A 21,473-nucleotide genomic window follows, 5' to 3' on the forward strand; every position below is an offset into this window, starting at 1 on the left:
TCCATGACTCATCAAAGTAACCTTCAAAGTTTAAATGAGTGCTGGGAACATATTTTACCATTTATACCCATCATAGTGTTGTGAAATGTGCCAATGCAGATGTTGAATAGGATTGGGGGGTCCTCAGGAACAACTAACAATAATTTAAGCTATGAAGCCTAAACAAACACCTGTCCCAAACTTTGGATTACAGCAGGCTGTTTCGGAAACCACCAGGCACTGAAGACAACAACATGGTGATTGGATCAAGGTGAATGAGTTGTCCATGTGGATTTAAATGCTGTGATATGTTTCCGAAATGCATTTAAGCTGAGAAAGCCAATTGTAAGGAGTGGTGAAATGTTTTAATTACAAAGCAAGTCAGTTACATAAGATACATTCCTACTAGCTGTACAATTACCTGAATAAATAAAATCCTTCACAGATAAACTATTAAAAAGATGTATTGTTACCCTGTCCACATAACCGGTCCTACGTTCAGCTGTGTTGGTGCCCTGGGTAGAGTGGTTATGCCACTCTCTTGATCATTTGACAGTGCTTAGAAATTGACGCCCTAACAAGGAAGCAGTTCACATGGTCACCCAAACAGTGGGAACCCAGCTCACTTTTGCATGCTGAGGCTTTCTTACAAGGGAGTGGGACTAAGCCAGTTAGTACTCCAAGTGGAGGGTAATGTAAAAGGTGTTCCCATGAAATGGACTTTTAATTGTGTCTACCCTCACCAAGTACATGAATAACAGAAACAAACAAAAGAGAGCGCTACTACCTGATATTGAATGGCATCTATTCATGAAGGAAAGAAATCAAGAATGAATTGTTCTTTTAAATTCAATCTCTAGCCCCCCCGCCCCCTTCACTCGGTTTTAAACTGATATATTAAAATCATTTTAACTGATGCATCGTTTTAACTGATGCATCATTTTTAATGGTTCTTAATCATTTTTTCAAAATAAAGGATTCCAAATTTGTTTACGTGTTTCCCTACCCCCACTCGTTTTTACATGTATCATGAGGGACATAATCTTCATTGTGAGATAGACCTCTGATCTACCCATAGAGAAAGTTAGATCGCCAACAGCACAGCCTCTGCTGTGTCCGCACCTGGGGGGCGTGTCCGGTAAGAAACTTCACAGCGCACCCTCATCCATCCACTGCTGCAGCATTCGGCTTTGGACTTCCTCAGTACACCGGTTAGTGGTTCACCATCCTTGACACATTTGCAGACTTCCAAACTGTAAGTTACACACATTTGTTCTTTCCTTCATGAATAGATGCCATTCAATATCAGGTAGTAGCGCTCTCTTTTGTTTGTTTCTGTTTACCATTTGAATTTGCAGGGTCCTCTCCCTGTCAGTGAGAGCCTGCACACCACAATTCATAGCCCGTGATTTTTCAGTAACCAAGTATCAGTTGTGCGCTTATGGTTTTTTGTTCTGTTGCAAGTACATGAATAACATGATTTAAAATTGGTACCAAACTTCTGTCAGTGTTGTTTTGGTTCCCTTTTTCAGATTTATATTTATTCATTCACCCAGTTTCTGTTACAGTTCTAAAACAGATTACAAGTAGAAAATCTGACACACATACAACGCAGTTACTCAAAAAAGGTATTTATGGCATGAGTTAGTGGTTCCACATAACTAGGGGTGGGATCTCCTGGAAAGTGGGTGTGATCCTGGCAGGATCACCCAAAAGGTGGGCATGATCTGGCTGAGACCACCTGGAAGGTTGACATGCCACATGTGGGCCATGGGCAGGGGTGACAGTGTCCAAGGGACTATGAGAATATGTAATGTGTATGCATTGACACATTCGTTGCAGACCAACAAGGCACATGTGGAGATAATGGGAACTTACCATTGATTTCATAATTCTGAGCTTTGCAGACAAGCCCATAGCATACAGTAAAAATCTAATTTAGTCACATTAATAGAAACAGGTCCTTTCTCACACTATTTTACAAGCTTATGAAGTGGCGTTTAGGTAACTGCAAATGCAGTACTGACTTAATATTTTGCTCCTTAATTGTTATATTTCTGTCCTTGCCTTGCTGGACTTTTTCTTTCCCTGTCTACCATCATTTAAAATAAGTTCTTTACTAAATCAGCATGTATAAATTAATGTGTCCTCACATGACAGATTTTTTCCCATTTCCTGAATCTCAAGGCTAATAACTGTATTTTTCATTAGTGCTATACCATACATAATGTACAGTGATGCATTTGCAAATAGTTGTCTGCTGTCCATCATAACTTTTAAAACTCTGCAGTTATTGGGGGAAAAGAAAACATACAGAAGGTTGCCATTAATGTCTGTCACTACAAATCATTTTTGCATGTGTTTTCAGTAGGTTTGAGGGCATGCATTATGACCTGACCTTATAAGAACAACATAAATAAAATCTTCACAAAGTCTCAGCATTTCTGAGAAATACTGCTGGCTATTATTAAGGAAGGATTAAACTTACTGGTAAACTGCCTATATTGATTTAGAAAACATGGGCTCAACCTTCAAGCCAATTATACAATTCTAAATCCTTCTCAGAAAAGCATGGCTCACATAATACTGAATAACACATGTTTATTTTTGCAGAATTATAGGACCATAGAGTTTTAAAAGGTACACAACAGTCAAATATTTTTAAGAAATTAAAGAAACAACTGACAGATTTTATGTTGAGTGGCTCTAGTTTTCATTCCAGCATTTACCTTCAGCAACTGGCTGTCTTACTCTGTAATTTTCTAACACTTTGGGTATCCTTATTTTTGGAATTCCCCTAAATTTGAGCCTGCAGACTGGTACCATATGATACAAAACTGCACTCCTATACAGAAGCACTGACTGCATATGAGTATATAAATTATCAATTAAAGCTCAACTCTTGTCTTGGGATCTCCTCCTTTTCGACCCCACCCACATTTATATACTGCAGATGCCTTTTATCCAGATGTTTTCAGTCCGATGAGTCCAAAGGTCCTTTTTCTCTTTCTATCTTATCAATGTGGTATCAATTTCCTTCTACCAATTTACATTAAAGCTCAAAAATAATTTCCTATTTTATTGACTTCAAAAGATGATCTTTTAAACCATCATATGAAATTCCAGCTAAGCTGTTAGGCTGCTTCTGTGAGTGACACTGCTAAATTAATTTGGTACTGACTTTATAATCACTTGGGTGTGTGAAAAGCTGGATAAAAAAAGTCACACAGCTGTCTTATGGCAGCTTGTGGTGATATTATTATTGGTATTATTATTATTTCAGATTTCATATTTATCCTACCCTCAATCCGCAATGCATGTATTAAGGCAAAATACCTAAGTGTAAAAAAAAAAACTATGGGGTCTATTCACAAAGCTGCCGAAGGATCTGGCCGTAGCTTCGGCCGATCCTTCGGCTAGCTTCGGCACCAGGACCCCTTCGGTTCAGGAGAACCGAGGGGGTGCTGTACGGCTATACACTAGGTAACATTTTAATAGAATTGTATTCCAGAACAGTTACTCATCCACTCGAATAGCATTTCTAATTAAATTAGAGTTGCACAGTATTCTTGCTGAATGAAACAACTGTTACACATATGTTACAAATATCACTGGCAATAAATATGGTTGAGCATCTGCATACTAATATCTGTAAACTGCAAGTCAATTTGTAAAAGAGTTTATAAATATGATATCTTAATCCCTTTGGCGTTGGTTCTCAATAATATAATGGGTTTTAAGGACTTCAGTCCACTATAATCTGTGCTTTAGTTAAAAACTTTTAAGAATGTCACCAAATATTTTACTGTTATAACTTTACTTAATTTAAATGCGGCAAAATAATAAAAAGAGGATGCCAGAGGTTGCCGCGCTACTGTCTCTCAAAACAGGAAATACAGGAAATTTGAGTATACAAACATTTATATTAGAGAGTGCTAGAGTTTGGATTGGGTTATGGGGATGGCTAGTGTTAGGGTTACACACCTTTTTCTCTTTGCACCTCTGATGTAAAAATCATAGATCAAGTCCAATCCAATCAAGTCCAATCCAATCAGCTCCTGCTGTGCACCCACACATACTTTGCACCCACAGTGCCCCACAACACCCACCTACTCTCTGTACCAACAGTTCCCACACACACTGCACCCACGCTCTCGGCACCTAAATGCCCACACAATCTCTTCACCCACACACTTTGTGCGCCCACCCACAGCGCCCATACATTCTGTACATCCACCCCACCAACACTGCACCCACTTTATAACCCCACTGTCCCCAGCTTCACTGATGTAGCAGTGTTATTTTAGGTTATAATTACACTGCCACACCAAAGAAACTGTTTAACCTCTTGTTGTGAAAAAACAGGCGGACTCATGGGGCACGCGCAGGAAAAACCTGCCCGTTCTTCACAGCCGTTACCGGCTGTTTGACATACATATGATCGGCGGCTCTATAGCATGCAATCGTATGTATGTGCTGGCTGGCTGCGCGCCCCCCTTCCTCGAGTGCCACTGCAGCCATGAGTGCCACCCCCACCTGACCCCTCACCTTCAATCTCGAGATCCGCTAGCCCATCTGCGGCCCGGGACTGGCTCGGGAGGGCGTCAGGAGGTAGGATGGGAGGGAGATCAGCATCTTCCTCCTTGCTGAACTCCCTCCGTACTGTGAATGCGGAAGTAATGTGTAATACATCACTTCCGCATTCACCTGTCAGTCATCTGGCTGCTATAGCCAGAGAGAAGCTGATGAAGCAGATCTGTGCCCAGGTGACATTAGGGGTCTTGGAGACCCCTAATGTCTCCATAAAGAGGACCTGCCAGTGTGCCTTTGCTATTATATAGGGGGATTGTTATCCCCCTTCGTGATAGCATTAACAATAAGTGTAAAAAAAAAAGTTTAAACACATAAAAGTCACATATAAAAAAGTAAAAAAACAAAACAAAAATTTTAAGTCCCCCACCCCCACGTTTATGACAATTGCGTCACATATGTTACATATCACTGTGAACGTTGGTGTGAGAGCAATCATTTTAGGGCCATCCATCGGTGATAACACTAAACTGATGAGCGGTAAAAGCTTTTAAAGCATCGCCTAAGGCCAATTTTGGGTATTGTAGTCTTTTTGAGGTTTTGCACGCACGCGCAATTTTAAGGCTTGGCATGTTTGATGTCTATTTACCTGACGTGACCCCATCTCTTATATTTTAGCACAAAAATGGGTAATAATAAATGTTTTATCAATTCATTTAGGGGAAAGTTTTTTAAAAAATTTTCGGTAATTTTTCCTTAATATATTAAAAAATGTAAATCCCAGTGGTGATTAAATACCACCACAAGAAAGCGCTATCTGTCTCCAAAAAGTGGTATAAAATTCATTTCAGTACAGCGTTGCATGACAGAATAAATGTCAGTCAAAGTACGGCAGCGCTGAATACTGAAAAATGGCCTGGACAGGAAGTGGGTTAACACCACGGACTTCAAGTGGTTAACATGTGCATATACTGTATATACATTGTGGAATACTGCACAAGTTGTTTTGTGGAATAAATTATACTGTTTCAGAAATAAAAAAAATTTGGGTTGTGACTTAATGACCAAGGACAAAAGTAGGTCCTAAGGTTACACTAGTTGAGAACCAGTGCAATGAATCCTAGCCATACCTCTCCCCAACAAATATGGAAAGGAACTATGGGATAAGTAGTACAGGCAGCAGGAAGGAAATTACAACCAGGTGCTGCTCAACCCTGCCCTGCATCAGTTTCAAAAATAGGAAACAGGAGGGTACAAGGATGATACCACAGTTCATTTTTATATATTTAATAAGGTAGAAAACATTTTTAAAGTAGAGTTTTAGCAAACAATTACTTTTTATGAAATCTCCAGCCACTTACATAAAATGATTGGTACTGTCTTTAGTTGTACTTTAAGGGGAATCACACAAATATACCTATCAAATATCCAAAGACTCTCTGAACTATATATCATCCACTGCAACTAATGTACCCCTCAGAAACTCCGTAGCTATGGACAGAAAAATATGTTGGTATGGGAAATATCGGGCAGGAAGAGTCTTAGGTATTTTTCAAAGGAGAATATGGAAAATAACAGCCATGAGGTGTAGGAGAGAAGAGGGTACACTGTTACACGTGCTTTGGATTTCCTATGTTACATCACTACCATGAGTGGGTAAAGATGCGCAAAAAATGAAACTGAGATGCGTCCAGGTTTGGAATTTCCGTGTATTTTACGCGCGTAAGCGCATATACATGTGTGATTCATTTTGGGATTGCGTACAGTGCACACATATATGCACGCATACGTGTGTACAGTACATATGCGCGTACATACGCAATATACAATTTTGCTCTTGCGTTGTGTGTGCATGAGGCCTAATTAAAAATTTATGATTAAAAAAGAATAACCCAAATGAACCCCATAACTAATAATCTGTTCAAATCTGTTCATAAAATTATATTTAAAAATGTTTAATCTGATTTTGCTCTCTAATTTATTCTCTGATTAAAGTAAGCTATTATATGTTAAACTCCGTTTATTCACTGTCTGGCATGCCAGAGGGTGTTGCAGACATTTCATATAGGGCAAATGTATTCTGGACCACTACATTTTTATTTTTCAGTGGAAAAAATTGACTCATACAGAACTGTCACATTAACTATAATTTAAATGTAATCCTCTAAATTTCCCTATATACCATAAAACAGCATTTATTGCAATAAATGTTCAAGCTGATCTGTAGAGTTAACATGATACCCCTCTGGGTAATCCCTACTTTACCAGCAAAATGACATATATTTACATATTGTGCGTACATGGAAATTAGAGTTGACACTAACTGGAAAAGATTTACAATTTCCTTAATTACCTGTTTTATACAGTAGAATTTAAAAGGGCGTATAGAAGTTTGCAGAGTGTTAATTCATGGTCACGCTAAATATTGTAATGCTTATTTTTCTGCACAAATATAGTTAAGAGGCATGCTTACATTATTTCTAGCTCTCCCAGCAGCCTGCACTCTTTGCCAATCCTCCTTTAACCCCACAATATCAGTGTCAATGTCCTCACATACAATGTCCTCACATACAATGCAGAACCACAGATCCTGCATTTTATGTGATGACATGGGGAAGGGCAGCTGCAAGTCCAGAGAAAGTGGAGCAGCTTAAAAGGACTGGTCATCAATCCTGGAACTAGCAGGATCCCCTAGACAAAACAAGCATTAAACCCTCACTATACTGGTGGCAGGGGCGGACTGACCATTCGGGCACGGCCCGAGGGCCCGAAGGATCCCCGCCGACCTGCCAAAATAAAAAAAGTCCCGCGCAGATGACCACCCGAACACGACGAAAACTAGTCGCAAAAATGACATTCAGTCAGAATGTCAACAGATGGGCGGAGCAAACCATGACGTCACGGCTCCACCCATTTGACATTCTCTGCTGTCAAATGCTACATATTGCGTTCATATATATCAAATGCTTCTATGGTTAAAGTGCAGAGTCCACCTGACAGTCCACATTGGCCACCTGAGAGCCTAATTAGGGAGCTCTCTCTGCTGCACCCACATGCACCCCTGAAACTCTCTGGACACCTGAGAGCTCACACTGGCCACCTGAGAGCCTGCACAACCTTCTGAGTCCAAACAACCCTCCTGAGACCCTGGAGACATCAGGTGGTGAACCCGAAGCAACACAGAGTATGTAGCTTCATATTATTCTGCATTGCTGTAATATGTATTGCAGGGATTTGTAGTTCTCTATAGCTGTTGGTATTCTTCATTGCTGTACAATGTATGTCTGACATTTATAGTCCTCTATAGCTGATGGTATTCTGCATTGTTGTGTAATGTATTGCTGGGAATTGTAGTTCTCTATAGCTGTTGGTATTCTTCATTGCTGTACAATGTATGTCTGACATTTATAGTCCTCTATAGCTGATGATGGTATTCTGCATTGCTGTGTAATTGTTGAGATTTGTAGTCCCTCTACAGCTTGGAGTTAGTTGCAGAACTACCAGGGTCGCAGCAGTCATATACGCGCACAGCACTGACGAGGCATCCCTCCACTACCAGTGTGCTATAATTTTCCTAAACCCATAAATGTCTCTACCGTGTCTCTTCCAGGAGAGCATGTCATGAAGAAAGGGGGTCATAAAAACAGCTGATTCGGATGACTCGGCCCCACAGGAAGTGACACAGTCGAGAAAATGTATCGGATCCAGAAAAATTATAGGACCACTGACTTTGACACTGCCCGACTCCTCCCACTATCCTCCCACAGCTCACAGCTCAGAAGCATGGACAGCCAGCGGTGGTCTACAGTGGGTGAGAGTGTCCAAGTACCGGACATGGAGGAGCGGAGTAAGGTCAGAACCATGTAGGGAGCCCAGTGGGAGGAGAGCACCATCCCCCAGCATGTCACCCCTTTCATGGACTTACTATTGAGCCCTCACATCACCCGACCATTCACACTACTGTTACATGGATGGCAATAGTGGCAGGCAGGGACGGGGAGAAGGCGGGGGAAGAGGCAGAGCGGGAGGGAGGCCAAGTTGCGGCACCATGGGCCTCTGGGTTGTACTTGCCACTTGGCTAAAAGTTGCCAGTAAGCCCCTGCTGTATTCTGCACCGGGCGCCGATAGCTGATTTAATTGCGGATGGCATCGGCACCTGGCGGTTGCAGGATTCAGGATTGTGGGCGGCGTTGGATATATCGCAACCGCGGGGCGCAGATGCCATCCACAATTAAATCAGCTCTCGGCACCCAGCGGTTGCAACACGCAATGAAAATTATTAGTGCCCCCCCCCCAGATTTGACTGTGGTATCTTATGTGCCCCCCCATATATTGTTCCTAGAGTAGCCACTGAACACAGTTAAGTGGAGATGGAGTAATCTGTTGCACCTTTTCCATCTACCTGCTGGACCTGCTAAAGGAGAGCAAGTGTGCTGGCATGGAAAGAGCTGCCCATTAACGTGTGTGTGTGTGGATGACATCCCACAGGGATCAGACTATGTGTGATGGCTGATCCCAGAGATGTCGCTGTGTATGTGTCATTCTAACTGCCCAGTCTGTCGTGTATTGGTTCCGGCCTGAGTTCTGCCATGTATTGGTTCTGGCCTGATGTGTGCCGTGTATTGATTCTGGTCTGAGTTCTGCCATGCGTTCTGCCATTTAGCTCACTTTCCAAATTGCCTATATTGGTCTAGATTTTGAATGTCTATGCAGGTGGGGTGTGTGGGAGGGGCTTGTATATGGGCAGAGCACAAGGGGGCCCCATAATCTTGTATTGCCCAGGGGCCCCATGTGTTGTCAGTCCGCCCCTGACTGGTGGTATGGGCCACCCAATTGTTATTTTTTAAACTTACTAGAGCTCAACTTTAAGCACAATACATTCATTTAAACATAAGAAAGTTTATTTCTAGTTATTACATTTCTTTCCCAAAAGAATGATAACCAAGTAATATAAATCTCAATTGATTGTTTATTCTTTTTTCAGCAAAACAACATTTGAGATTTTCAGAATGCTTTGAATCTTCACATACATAACAGGTCTTGCTTGCCAACTTAGCACTGGATTTCTGTTTCCAGTTTCTGTGTATTTGATGGCATTTACAAAGGCGCTGTAGCAAAGGAGCTATTGTTTCTACCCACATATGAATTGCGTTCGCTATTTTTTGTTCCCAGACATTTAAGATGCTACCGGCAGTGAATAAACATAGACTGAGCTCTGCATTGCCAGGCTCTGAAAGAATTGTTGGATGTTGGCTATATATTTCCTATTTAAGCCATTGCATTCTTATTTTGTTTTACTCGACAAAAACACTATATAATGCACAGCTAGTTAGGAAATATATGTATGAAAATAGTTACACTATATGATGGTCTAAGTAAACATAGGGAAATTATATTAATATATCAATACTTATCAAGTTTATCCTTCTTTATCCTGTAAATTGAGCGGACCCCAAGAACTAAACCGCCATCCCTCTTGGACAGTATTTGTATACCATTTTTGCATTTATGGATCTTCCAGGAACTTCAGAAATTTGTATAAATAATTCCTGCTATTTTTAAATAACAGCATACTCTATTAAAAAAGCTCCACCTTTATAGTTAAAAGGCAGTCCTTGGGCTAAAGACAAGTGAATTTGTCTAGGATGAGATGATGTCATCAATTTGCTGCAGGCAAGAGGAATCAACTAACGCTATCCATACACAGATAGATGGAGAGATCTCCCCTGCTAGATATTGTATTTTGACAACCAGGGCCCATGACTGTCAGGATACCTGAACAGTGACTGTAACTGGTTCAGCCAGTGTTCCACTCTGCTCTTTCAATTTTTCAGTCAAAGTTTGTTGAGCTGGGTAGTATGGGCAGGGCCACCCAAAGATAAAATTTCGGCCTTTTTAGGAAACCGCCAAAATTCAATTTTCCTATATGGCCTGTTTTAGTCTCCTCTCCCATAGTAATAGGTGGTAACATTTGCGAACACAGCCAAAAACTGAACAGGTACCATTATTTACATGATCAACAAGTAATAAATCCCTTTAATTGTTACATTTACAAACTACTAAACATGCATCCACATAATATGAAAAACATATACAATATATGATGCTAGGTCCACTTTATTGGGTAAGGAAAGTTCCAAACAAGGAACTTTGAGGAACTTCCAGCCACTACTACTGCTTTAGTTGTTTAACTGTTGACACGAGTTTAAAATTATTCTGTTATATTGTATGTGTATGCATACTGGGCAAATTCTTTGGATAGCATTGTAGTCTTAATGTTAATACAATAGAACTCAATGGATACAGTACATCTCTAGTGTGTCTGTGTCTCCAAGCTGTTAATCCTCTATGTGTTTACAGTCATTTATATGCTGCTGGTTTAAACACACAGACAGACACACTTTTTTTTTATTCCGGCATAAAAGAAATACAAAGTATGCAATGTAAATGTTCTAATCTGACACTGTCTGAAAATACAGTCACAGCAATTTTATAAAGTGTTTGAGACACTGTTATTGCATTAGGGCCATAATAGCTGTGGGATAGTGTGATAGATATTAGAAATGCATACTACAAATTGAGGTATTTGTTAATAGTGACACTTTTACATTATGTTTCAATGTCTGTGACAAATTCATAAAGAAATGCAGCCATTTTTAGAGATAAGGGACATTGTGTTAAATGAGACCTAGGTCATTTTGGAGTGATTTGAACCCTCAGTGTCTCTGGCTTAAATCCTAGTGACCAATTATGCTTTTTGTCAAGGTCAACATTGTCTTAGCAACCAAAGGCCAAGTGTCATTGGTTGCCCAAATGCTAGTGTCTGCACACCATCATTGGTTGCTAATACACTGGTGATGACCCACCTGCGTCCTACCAAAGATGTGACAGAATCAGCACATTCTGCCAAATGTGGCGCATCTTTGTGAAAAATGAATGTGTATGTTTGTCTGTATGTCTGTCTGTGCCTCTCTTTATGAATTCAAATGAGTGTTCTTGACTGTCAGATCATGAGAATCTTCCACAAGATGATCATCAGAACACAGAGTATATACACTGGCCAGATTATTATGAGCACCTGACGTTTGTAGGCAAATTAGCTACGACAGTAGAAGTGATTTTTTTTCTGAAGATATGGGTAAACAACGCGATTTAACAGCCTTTGAACGTGGGATGATTGTTGGCGCTCGGAGCCATGGAGCGAGTATCAGCAAAACAGCAGAATTCGTTAAATGTTCAAGAGCAGCTGTTGTTAAAGTGTTTAACCACTTCAAGACCAGGTGTTTAGACACCCTTCCTGGCCAGGTCATTTTTCAGTATTCAGCGCTGCGATACTTTGACTGATGTTTATTCCGTCATGCAACGCTGTACTGAAATGAATTTTACACCATTTTTTAGGGACAGATAGAGCTTTATTTTGGTGGTATTTAATCACCACTGGGGGTTTTATTTTTTATTATAATTAGAAAAAATTACTGAAAATTTTGAAAAAAAAACTTTTTTTAACATTATGTTAGGAAACATTTATTATTACCCAGTTTTTTGGTCAAATATAAAAGATCGGGTCACGTCGGTTAAATAGACACCAAACATGTCAAGCTTTAAAATTGCGCGCACCCGCGACATCGCAGAAAACGACGGCAACCAAAATTAGCCATAGGCGACGCTTTAAACGTTTTTACCGCTCATCAGTTTAGTGTTATCAGTGATTGATGGCCCTAGACTTAAATATATATATATATATAAGGAATAAACCTGAATTTCTAGTTCTAGACCTAGAACACAAATGTAGTATACTGCAGCTAACGTCAGCTTTTTATCCTGTATTTTCATCTGGTGATACTGCTAGTAACACTCCCCGCCCTGGCATGACAATTATTACTCACTGTACTGTATCTCTGGAGATGCAGCATTGTCAGCATTGTCAGCCTAGGGCAAGAAGTGTGGAGTGTAGAATACCTCCTCTCCTCATCTCCATAACTTAGGGGGTGTATGAACTGGGCAGGGCTGAGATTTTGTGAAACGTAACACGTAACATGCACAGTAAGTTAGGAGGTCAATGGATTTCCTGCAGATCTACAGGTATTTTTCCATGTATTGAACATTTTGTTTCTTAATTATTATGCCCTGACATACACTTCAGCTCTTGCATAGCTTCACTTTAAGAGTAAATGTGGAACAGTTTTTCTGAGTACTTACTAAATGCTCTGTAGAATTCATCCAGAGACAAATGTTTATCACCATTTGAATCATCATACTTCATGAGGTCATACAGTGAGCATTCCCGCAATGTTTTTCCAAAGCCTTCCTGTTTAATTACCTGTAAATAGAAATGATCATTGTCATAATCGTCACCATGTTTACAAAACACAATGTAGGTTAGAAAAGAGAATGTACTTTTTGATAAATATAGTGCTATAAATACATAATTGATAATTCATAGTAGGTTGCTGAGAGTCAATAGCTTTAAATTTCAAATCATTGCACAAAATTCATGACAAAATATGGTAAATCATGACTGCAGCACTTAGTCATTTTTCTACTCTAAAAAGTCTGTCCATATAAATGTGCCATTTGATTTTTTATTGTGACAGTTTCCAGGTGGGAAAGATAATTTACAGTGGATCCTATTCCACAAAGGAGGACTTACGGGGTTATTCACAAAGCTGCCGATGGCAGACGAGTGAATAACCGAGCCGTAGTGAAGTGAGCCAAACAAAGTTCAGGTATTCACTACAGCTCATTGCAATCAGCCGTACATTGGCTGTTCATCGGCTGTACATCGGCATGTTCGGCTGAGTCGAAGTGCAGAAAAACTTCGACTCAGCCGATCCAACATCTGGATCGGCTGAACTGATCGGCCACCTTCGGGAGCTGTACGGGCTATACGGAATAGCCCGTACAGCAGCCCTTCGGTTTGACTGAACCGAAGGGCTCCCGCAACCTAAAGCTAGCCGAAGGATCAGCCAAATCTATGGTTGGATCCTTCAGCAGCTTTGTGAATAGACCCCTTAGTTCCTAGTTGTTAAAAATATAATTAGGTTTTCTTGTGACTTTAGATAAGAATAAGCCCAACTGACCTTTAAGTTAAACTCAGCTAAATACATTTCAGGGCATCAACACCAAAGGTGAGCAAAGTCTTACAGCTTGTTTCCTTTAGAAAGTAGCCACGTCTTGAGTAGAAAAGCATTTCCCCTGCCAGCATGCTGCATGTGTGGAAGCAGTAGTCTCTCTGCAGTGGCCTGAACCACTGAAAGAGGGCTAGAGTTCTCCAGTCAGCAGGGCGCATGAACTTTACTCATTGCTGAGTTATAGAGCTGGATATATATTACTGGGTTAAAAAAAAAACACTGTAACAAGAGGAAACTAGTTTTTCCAGAAAACTAGAAAGTTTGATGTTCCATTCCAGTGCCAAAGATTTTTTGTCTTATAAAATTACATGTATTGCCAGCTTAATGTATATTCAAACATAATCACTTAACTCTCATGTAAACTTTAAAGGAGAACTATGAGGTGAGTGCTTTTCACTCACCTCATAGTTCTAGCCGACCTGTGACTCAATAGAACGAGAAGTGAGCGAACACATAGCGGCGTTCGCTCACCTCTCGATCCTGTCACAGCTCTCTGCCGTGACAGGGGAGGGTCTGGATTCCCCCCTCCCCGCTCCGATCTGCCAACACCGACTGGCGGACCGGACGGGGGAGGGGGCGGGTACAGCTGGCTCTACCTCTAGATAGGCAGATCCAGCTGTCACTCATGCAGCTGGGCGGATCCAGACATAATTGTTGGCATCCGCTTCAGCTGCGGCATCTCAGTTAGAGATGGGAAGTTTGGATCTTTTAAATGAATCGGTTCATTTGAATCAGTTCATTCAAAAGAACCGATTCATGAATCGAATCTTCGATTCACTTGCTGAGTCGGCTGACAAGCAAGTGAACCGAAGCTCAGGAGCTGTCTGAACCTTCATAGAAGATCCGAATCAGAGGACTCTGATTCAGAGAAGGGTGTCAGGCAGCTCCTGGGGAACATTGATCCTAACGCTATCAATAAATTTAAGTGAAAAAATATGTTAAGTGAAAAATAATAACATAAATAAAAACTTAAACCAAAAATTGTTTATTTAAAAAATGTATTATTTTTTTTTGTAAATGTGTAAATCTCCCTGCTGACTGTCCCTGGCTGTCTATCCCTTATCACTGCTGCAACCTGCTCATTGAGTCAGTGTATTGTTCTACTGGTGGGGACTCACCATTCTTTTAACTCAGTAACTCCTCTGATGACTCAGTATTCTTTAACTCAAAGAATCGAATGAGTCTACTAACTAAGTAGACTCATTCGATTCTTAGACTCTGTATACTGTGACTCAGAGATGTGATTGGTTGCAGGGGTGGGCTGGGAGGAGGGGCTGGGAGGGGCTGGAAGACGCCTGGCTTTCACTCCAGGATCATGTTACAAGACCGGCTAGAGTCTCTGCTATACGTCACACACTGGCACGTCACACTGAGCTGCTTCAAACGGATCAGCTCACTCAGCTGAATCGACTCCACCAGTTCACTGAATAGAATCGATTCAAAAGAATGATTCGTTCATGAACTGGACATCTCTAGTCTCAGTATACCGCGAGCAGTAGCTCGCGGTGTACTGTGGCGTCTCAGTATACCGCGAGCTGCAGCTCACGGTATACTGAGCTTAGGGTGACGGGAGGATGCTAGTTTGTGTCCTCCCGTTACCCTAAGGAGAACTATGGGGAAAAGCCTTAACCCCATAGTTCTCCTTTAACATGACAATGTATTTTAAAAGCAATTTAAGCAAGCCATACAGGTCCTTGTTCAGGCAGTTCATGAAATATGGTGATAACCTTGTCTCTCAATTGTGCTCCCGTATGGTCACTGTAACACATAGGCTTCCAGTGGAGACTACAAGTGGTCATTTTAGCACACATTACTCAGATATGGTGCACTGTTGTCACAATCAGGAAACCTACCCTGGGAAAAGCCATGCAACAATCATTGTAGTGTATGCATGTAGACAGGATGTGGCTGCAAAAAGGTTGCAAATGACCAGCAACACTGAGATGCAAAAATAGATTAAAAAGGTAAAAACAAGTATTTTAAATTGCAATTGTTTATTACACAGAACAGTTGTTTAGCAAACACAATATCATTCATTTAAGGTTTACAAGTACTTTAATGATATTTTCGTTCACTTCATGGCTTCAACCTTTTCGCTGTCACGGATGTACGTAGTACGCCCGTGGCAGCTCACCTCTGTAAACTGTCTCAGTCAGTTTACTTGCATTCAGCTGACTCCCAGCTACATTCTAAATGTGATTTGGATGGCTATAAAACAGGACTACCTTATGATGGGTTCCCAGGAAGCATAAATAATCAAATTGAGCACCAGACTAAATGGTAAGAGTATCTAAATCACTTAAATGGCTCAATATAAATCAGCCAGCACATTTTTGGGGGCTACACCACTCCACCTTCATTAGTTCTACAAAAAAGTATAATCATAGGTAAGAATATAAATACACACACACACACACATTAAAATGAATACCAGTGTAATTACTTTAAAAGTACAAGTAAACATCATAGAACATATTCAATTTGAGATTTAAAGAGACATTTAATGTGATAATACAATCAAATGTCATATCAGATCAAAAACCTGAATTAGACAGGGCCTAATAATCTGTAATAGCACAAATGTCACAGGAAGCATCTTAAATAGACTACTATAGTTCAGTGTGTCAATCCTAAAAATTAAAACCATGTGACAAAAATCAAACTCCATTATGCTCAAAGCATGTTTAGACCAAACTAAAAGGTGCCCATACACCTTACGACCATCGCAAGACTTTTGTCTTGCGATGGTCGTAAGCTTATTAAAAGCTTGTATGATCTGCCCATCTTGGACAGGCAGATTGCACTTGCGATCATCAAAAGCCCGCCCCGCATAGGGGCGGGCTTCTGATGACCGCAGTGAGGGGCAGGCTTCCCATCACTGCAAACGGGCCCGTTCGGCAGTTGTCGAACCAGCAGGCCACTAACCCGGCGAGAATCGTACGATTCTCGGCAGGTTTTCAAGCCTGCTTGTTTGACGGAAGACGTAGAATAATAATAATAATAAATGTAAATAAATGTAAAGGGAGACAGTACAGTTACAATACATTTCAATTCAACAGGGCTAGGAGGGCCCTGCTCATGAGAGTTTACAATCTAAAGGGGAAGGCCGAGTGATAAAAAAAGATATCTATAAGCCAATAAGTTGCATGAGAAAGTAAAAAATCAGTTGTTAGGTAAAGGTGGAATTGGCTTCCCTGAAGAGATACGTTTTCAGGGATAGACTGAAGGCAAGCAAACTGGATAGGTGATAGCTGTACAGGTTGGGGTAGGGAGTTCCGGTCACATTTGCCTGTGAGATGATCCGGCGCCGGGTTTTACTTCCTGTCTGAGCTGCTTGGCTTCCTGCCAATCCACTCTGAACCTCTCCATTAAAAGTCGGACTTCCTGTTTATCGCTTGCCTTTGTAATCCCTGCGGTTGCTACCCCCTACCTTATTCCCTGTGTGTCTGGATTCCCTCTTCCTCACAGTGAGATCCTGTACATCCTGCAGTGGATTGATCATCAGCTTCTTCAGTGAGTCCTTGCACCTGTGCTTACTTGTGTGTCTGTGTATAGGCTTCAACCCTGCCTGCTGTTGCATCTTGCACCTTGGTGCTGCAACTAACCTTTATGTATGTGTCGGTGTGCTAAAGGGCCGCAACCTGGAAGGTGTCCAGCAGCCAATCATCCTCACCATCAGAGGCTCTGTCGAACACCTGGCCCTTCTTAGAACCTGCGCCTCTCGTGTGGCCCCGTTAACGCACAGACACCTACTTCCTGTGTTTTCATCCCAGACACCATTTTTTGCACGCTACTCTTTGTCATTTTGTGTTCCCCGGTCGCAGACCGTGACAGTTCCAGAGGATTGGAGCACATCCTTTATTACATCATATTGCAGCATTTTATTATATATGCATCTGCCTTATTATTTCCTTTCTTTTTTCCCTTCTCAAGTTTAGCACACTTACATGCTTAGTGATATGTAAATACTTCATGAGATTATCTACACATTGTCACTCTGTTTATTTAACCTTTCAGTGCAAATACCTCTTCGACAGATACAATTTTCATAGCATTCTCTTTTCCCATCTCCCCTGGCACACCAATGTCCATGTTTTCTATTCTCTACTGATTTTAAACTATTCACACCTCTCTGACTCCTACCTCCATTCTAATTCCTGACAATACAGGATATCAGATCTGCACTTGTCAATAACTACCCTGACTCCACTATTACTCTCTGCACCTTTCAAAATATATTCCTCCTGTCCTGACTCCTCCCTCCATTCTCACTTGTGATGGTACATTACTGAATGACTGCACCCGGTAATCACTACACACCTCCTGACTCCTCCCCACTCCCAGATATCCTCCTCTATGGTCCCAGTACCTTTTTTATGTTTAAACAGAGCCACAAGCATCACTGGCTCCTTAATGCTGTTGCCATTAATGCTTGCACAGATTGGAATTTACCCTTATGATTGAATCTATACAGGTGGAAGTTATTTTGGCTCCTAGTATTATTTCTTATTCTTTGTCTTTTATTGCTTGTCAGCATATTGCTCTCAGTGGCGTTCTATTCTTTATTTATACAGATCAGTATAGTAAATCCTGCACGAGTCCATTAAAAGTCACTTTCCCGAAACATAGCCAATACTTATATATCCATTTTGGTCCTAATTCATGTTCTATGCATGCATCTATTTTGGTTTTACATTTTTATTATTGGGTCAAGCACTGGCAGATAATTGCTTTTTGCATATTGCAACATTGTTTAACGTTACAGAGATTCCTTTCAGTTTGGTTTAAACATGTGTTTAGCATATGGGCAGAGTTTGCTTTTGTCACATGATTTTTGTCACATTATTTTAACGTTTGTGATTGCCAGACGGTTTAAAATATAGCAGTTTATTTCCTATGTGATATATGCTATAACAGATCATTTAAGCTTATGGTGCAATCTTATTTGAGAATTTGCTCTGATATGAAAATGTTACTGTTTTATTAAAGTCCCATGAAATGTCTCTTTAAAACTCCAAGTTTTAGGTTAATAAATTTAATTTATTCCCTAATATTTATGCGCATTACAGTAATAACATGGATGTTAACTGTGATAGTGTGTATATTTATATTTTTATTTAGGTTTATACTTGTTTGTAGTCCTGATGAAGGAGGAGTAGTTCAGACTCAGTTCAGACAAAATGCATTTGCTCTTTTGTATGTGAACCATGAAAGTGATTTTGACACTCTTACCATTTGTTCTGGTGCTCCTTTTGATTCTTTATGCTTTATTTTGTGTGTGAACAGGGTAAACATAGGGGATGTGGCTTGGAAAAGAGAGGAACAAAGTTAATAGTTTTTGGTTTTAAATTGTACTTCCACTTTCGCAGTAAAATTGGGATAACACTTATTTTATATTTGTTAAATATTCACATTCATATAGCAGCAAAAAAAAATGTTTTGGGGGCGTGGTTTGCGCATGGCGCCGAGCGGATGTACCTAGCCTGAGCTCCGTCTCCCACCCCGAGCAATCCTATCTTATACCACTCCTGTACCTGCATCCAAGCCCCATACTTACTATTCTCTGCCTCCGCTCACAACGGGCAAGACCCCACGCCGCAAAGACTCGGCGAAACAGTCTGGTAAGGGGTCTATCAAACATCTGTGGACCCCGAACACTTCGTCACCAGACCACATGGCGGGCCGTTCCTCACGAGGCCGCGACCCAGGTGCGGCCTTACCGCCCCCTGGCACCTCTCCGACGGTCCGTTCACACTCACCTGCCTTCTTATCTGCCTTTCAGGATTCGGACCAGGGATCGGATATGTCGGTAGCGACTCTGGCGAGACACTTACCCAGTAAGTCAGACCTGGCTGAGATGTTCTCTCGTCTCGAGCCCTCCCTGAAATCGGAAATATCCTCAGTCAAAGCAGAGGTGTCTCACGCCCTACATCGGGTAGAGGAAGCAGAATCCCGCCTAGACACCCATGCCAGAGCTATCATTGAACTGCAAGAACGCAGCTCCTCCACACAGCTGGCTATGCGATATGCACTCTATAAGCTGGAAGATCAAGAGAACAGGAATCGCCGTAATAATTTGCGGGTCCGCGGCCTACCTGAGGCTACACGTGACGCTGACCTAGGAGACACACTCCGTGGTATTTTCAATGGCCTTCTGGAGAGACCTCCTACCTCGCAGATGCCATTCGATCGAGTACATAGAGCCTTACGCCCTCATCTAGGAGCGGGTGAGTTGCCTAGAGATGTGATTGTCCGCTTTCATTATTATACGGATAAGGCACTGGTGACAGACCGCCTAAGGGGCAAGGAGGATGTGGACTTTGACGGGGCCAAGCTGCACATTTTTCCTGATCTGGCTGCCGAGACTCTGTCCAGAAGACGGGCCCTGAAACCCCTGCTCCAATTAATGCGGGAGAGCGACATTACATATCGTTGGGGATTTCCCGCTTGTTTGATTGGCTCCCGTGCTGGCCGCTCTGCCACCCTCAGATTCCCGGAGGATTTACCTGGTTTCTGTGAAAAGCTGGATATATTGCCCCTTCTTACAGGAGACTCATATTTCTCATGACTCCACACTGCATCTACGCTGTAGACAATTCCCAAATTGGTACTATTGCACATCACCCACACGCAGAGGACGCGGGGTCGCCATTGAATTTGGAAAGGATATTCCCTTTTCGATTATCGACCAACTAGCAGATCCAGATGGTAGATATCTTTTTATTCAGGTTACAATATATGGTGTTTCCTATACTCTGGCAAACGTTTACTGTCCGAATTCCTCACCAGCCCCTTATTTCAGAAAAATTCTAGGCAAACTGCGGAGTTTCCGTCTAGGCCACTTAGTAATAGCAGGGGACTTTAATTTCAGTATGGACCCCTCAATAGATACTTCCTCTGGTACAGCCCGTAACCCTAAATCTCATCTAAACATGGTACGGAGGGCACTACACGGTCTCCAGCTGCCGGATGTGTGGAGAGTACTGAATCCGAAAGAGAGAGACTATTCTCACTACTCAGCGGTGCATGACTCCTACTCAAGGTTGGATATGATCTTCTTAGATCACTTTCTCCTTGGAAATGTACAATCTGCCGACATCTCCCCTATGACCCTATCCGACCACACGCCGGTCGCCATGGTAATCACTATGGTCAACACACCATCCCGTACCTACCACTGGCGATTAAATGAATCCCTCCTACATGATCCGCAAGTCGTGGAGACAGTAGCAGCTGACCTCACCACCTATTGTAGGGAGAATGATGGGACTTCGGTTTCACCCGCTGTTTTGTGGGAAGCCCACAAATCAGTGATTAGAGGTACCCTTGTGGCCATAGGCTCTAAGAAAAAGAAAGAACGTATTGCGCAGCTGCAACTGTTATCTGAAATACACTCATTGGAATTATCTCACAAGCTTAAATAGTACCCTGAAAAATCTAACATTTGACTTGCATTCCTCCTGATATATCGTGTTGCACATTTTCTGCCTTGAGACTCATATCTGTATATCTGCAGTGAGAGAATATCTAAGGCACTGCTGCCTCTAATCGATAGTTCTGTGAGGTTAGGAGTAGGATTGGTGATGTCACTACTGCTTGTTGGAGAGGAAGCTGTACCTGAGGACCTCAATGTCAAGACCTTCTTCACTGACTAAATTACTCATTACTAGAATTACCTTTCCCTAGTAATATACTGGAGAAATTCAATGTATCTTGATATGCAGAACAAATCACTGTATTGTTTTAATGTTGAAGAATTGCTTGTCACATGTATCCTTTCTTCCAATTAAAAACAACAATGTTCCTGCTTACTTTTAGGAGTGTAATTAAGAG

General features: G+C 41.4%; 1 protein-coding gene across 1 annotated transcript in view; it reads right to left on the reverse strand.

Annotated features, from left to right (window-relative positions):
* Nucleotides 1-21,473, reverse strand: part of FSTL5 (follistatin like 5) — a 447,340-nt gene that overhangs the window by 166,775 nt on the left and 259,092 nt on the right. The window contains exon 6 of the mRNA XM_018563909.1: nt 12,709-12,829. Coding sequence (XP_018419411.1) covers nt 12,709-12,829 — 121 coding nt within the window. The remainder of the gene's footprint in view (nt 1-12,708; nt 12,830-21,473) is intronic.

The sequence above is a fragment of the Nanorana parkeri genome, unplaced genomic scaffold, assembly GCF_000935625.1.
Source record: "Nanorana parkeri isolate BGI_ZX_2015 unplaced genomic scaffold, ASM93562v1 scaffold710, whole genome shotgun sequence".
NCBI lineage: Eukaryota > Metazoa > Chordata > Amphibia > Anura > Dicroglossidae > Nanorana > Nanorana parkeri.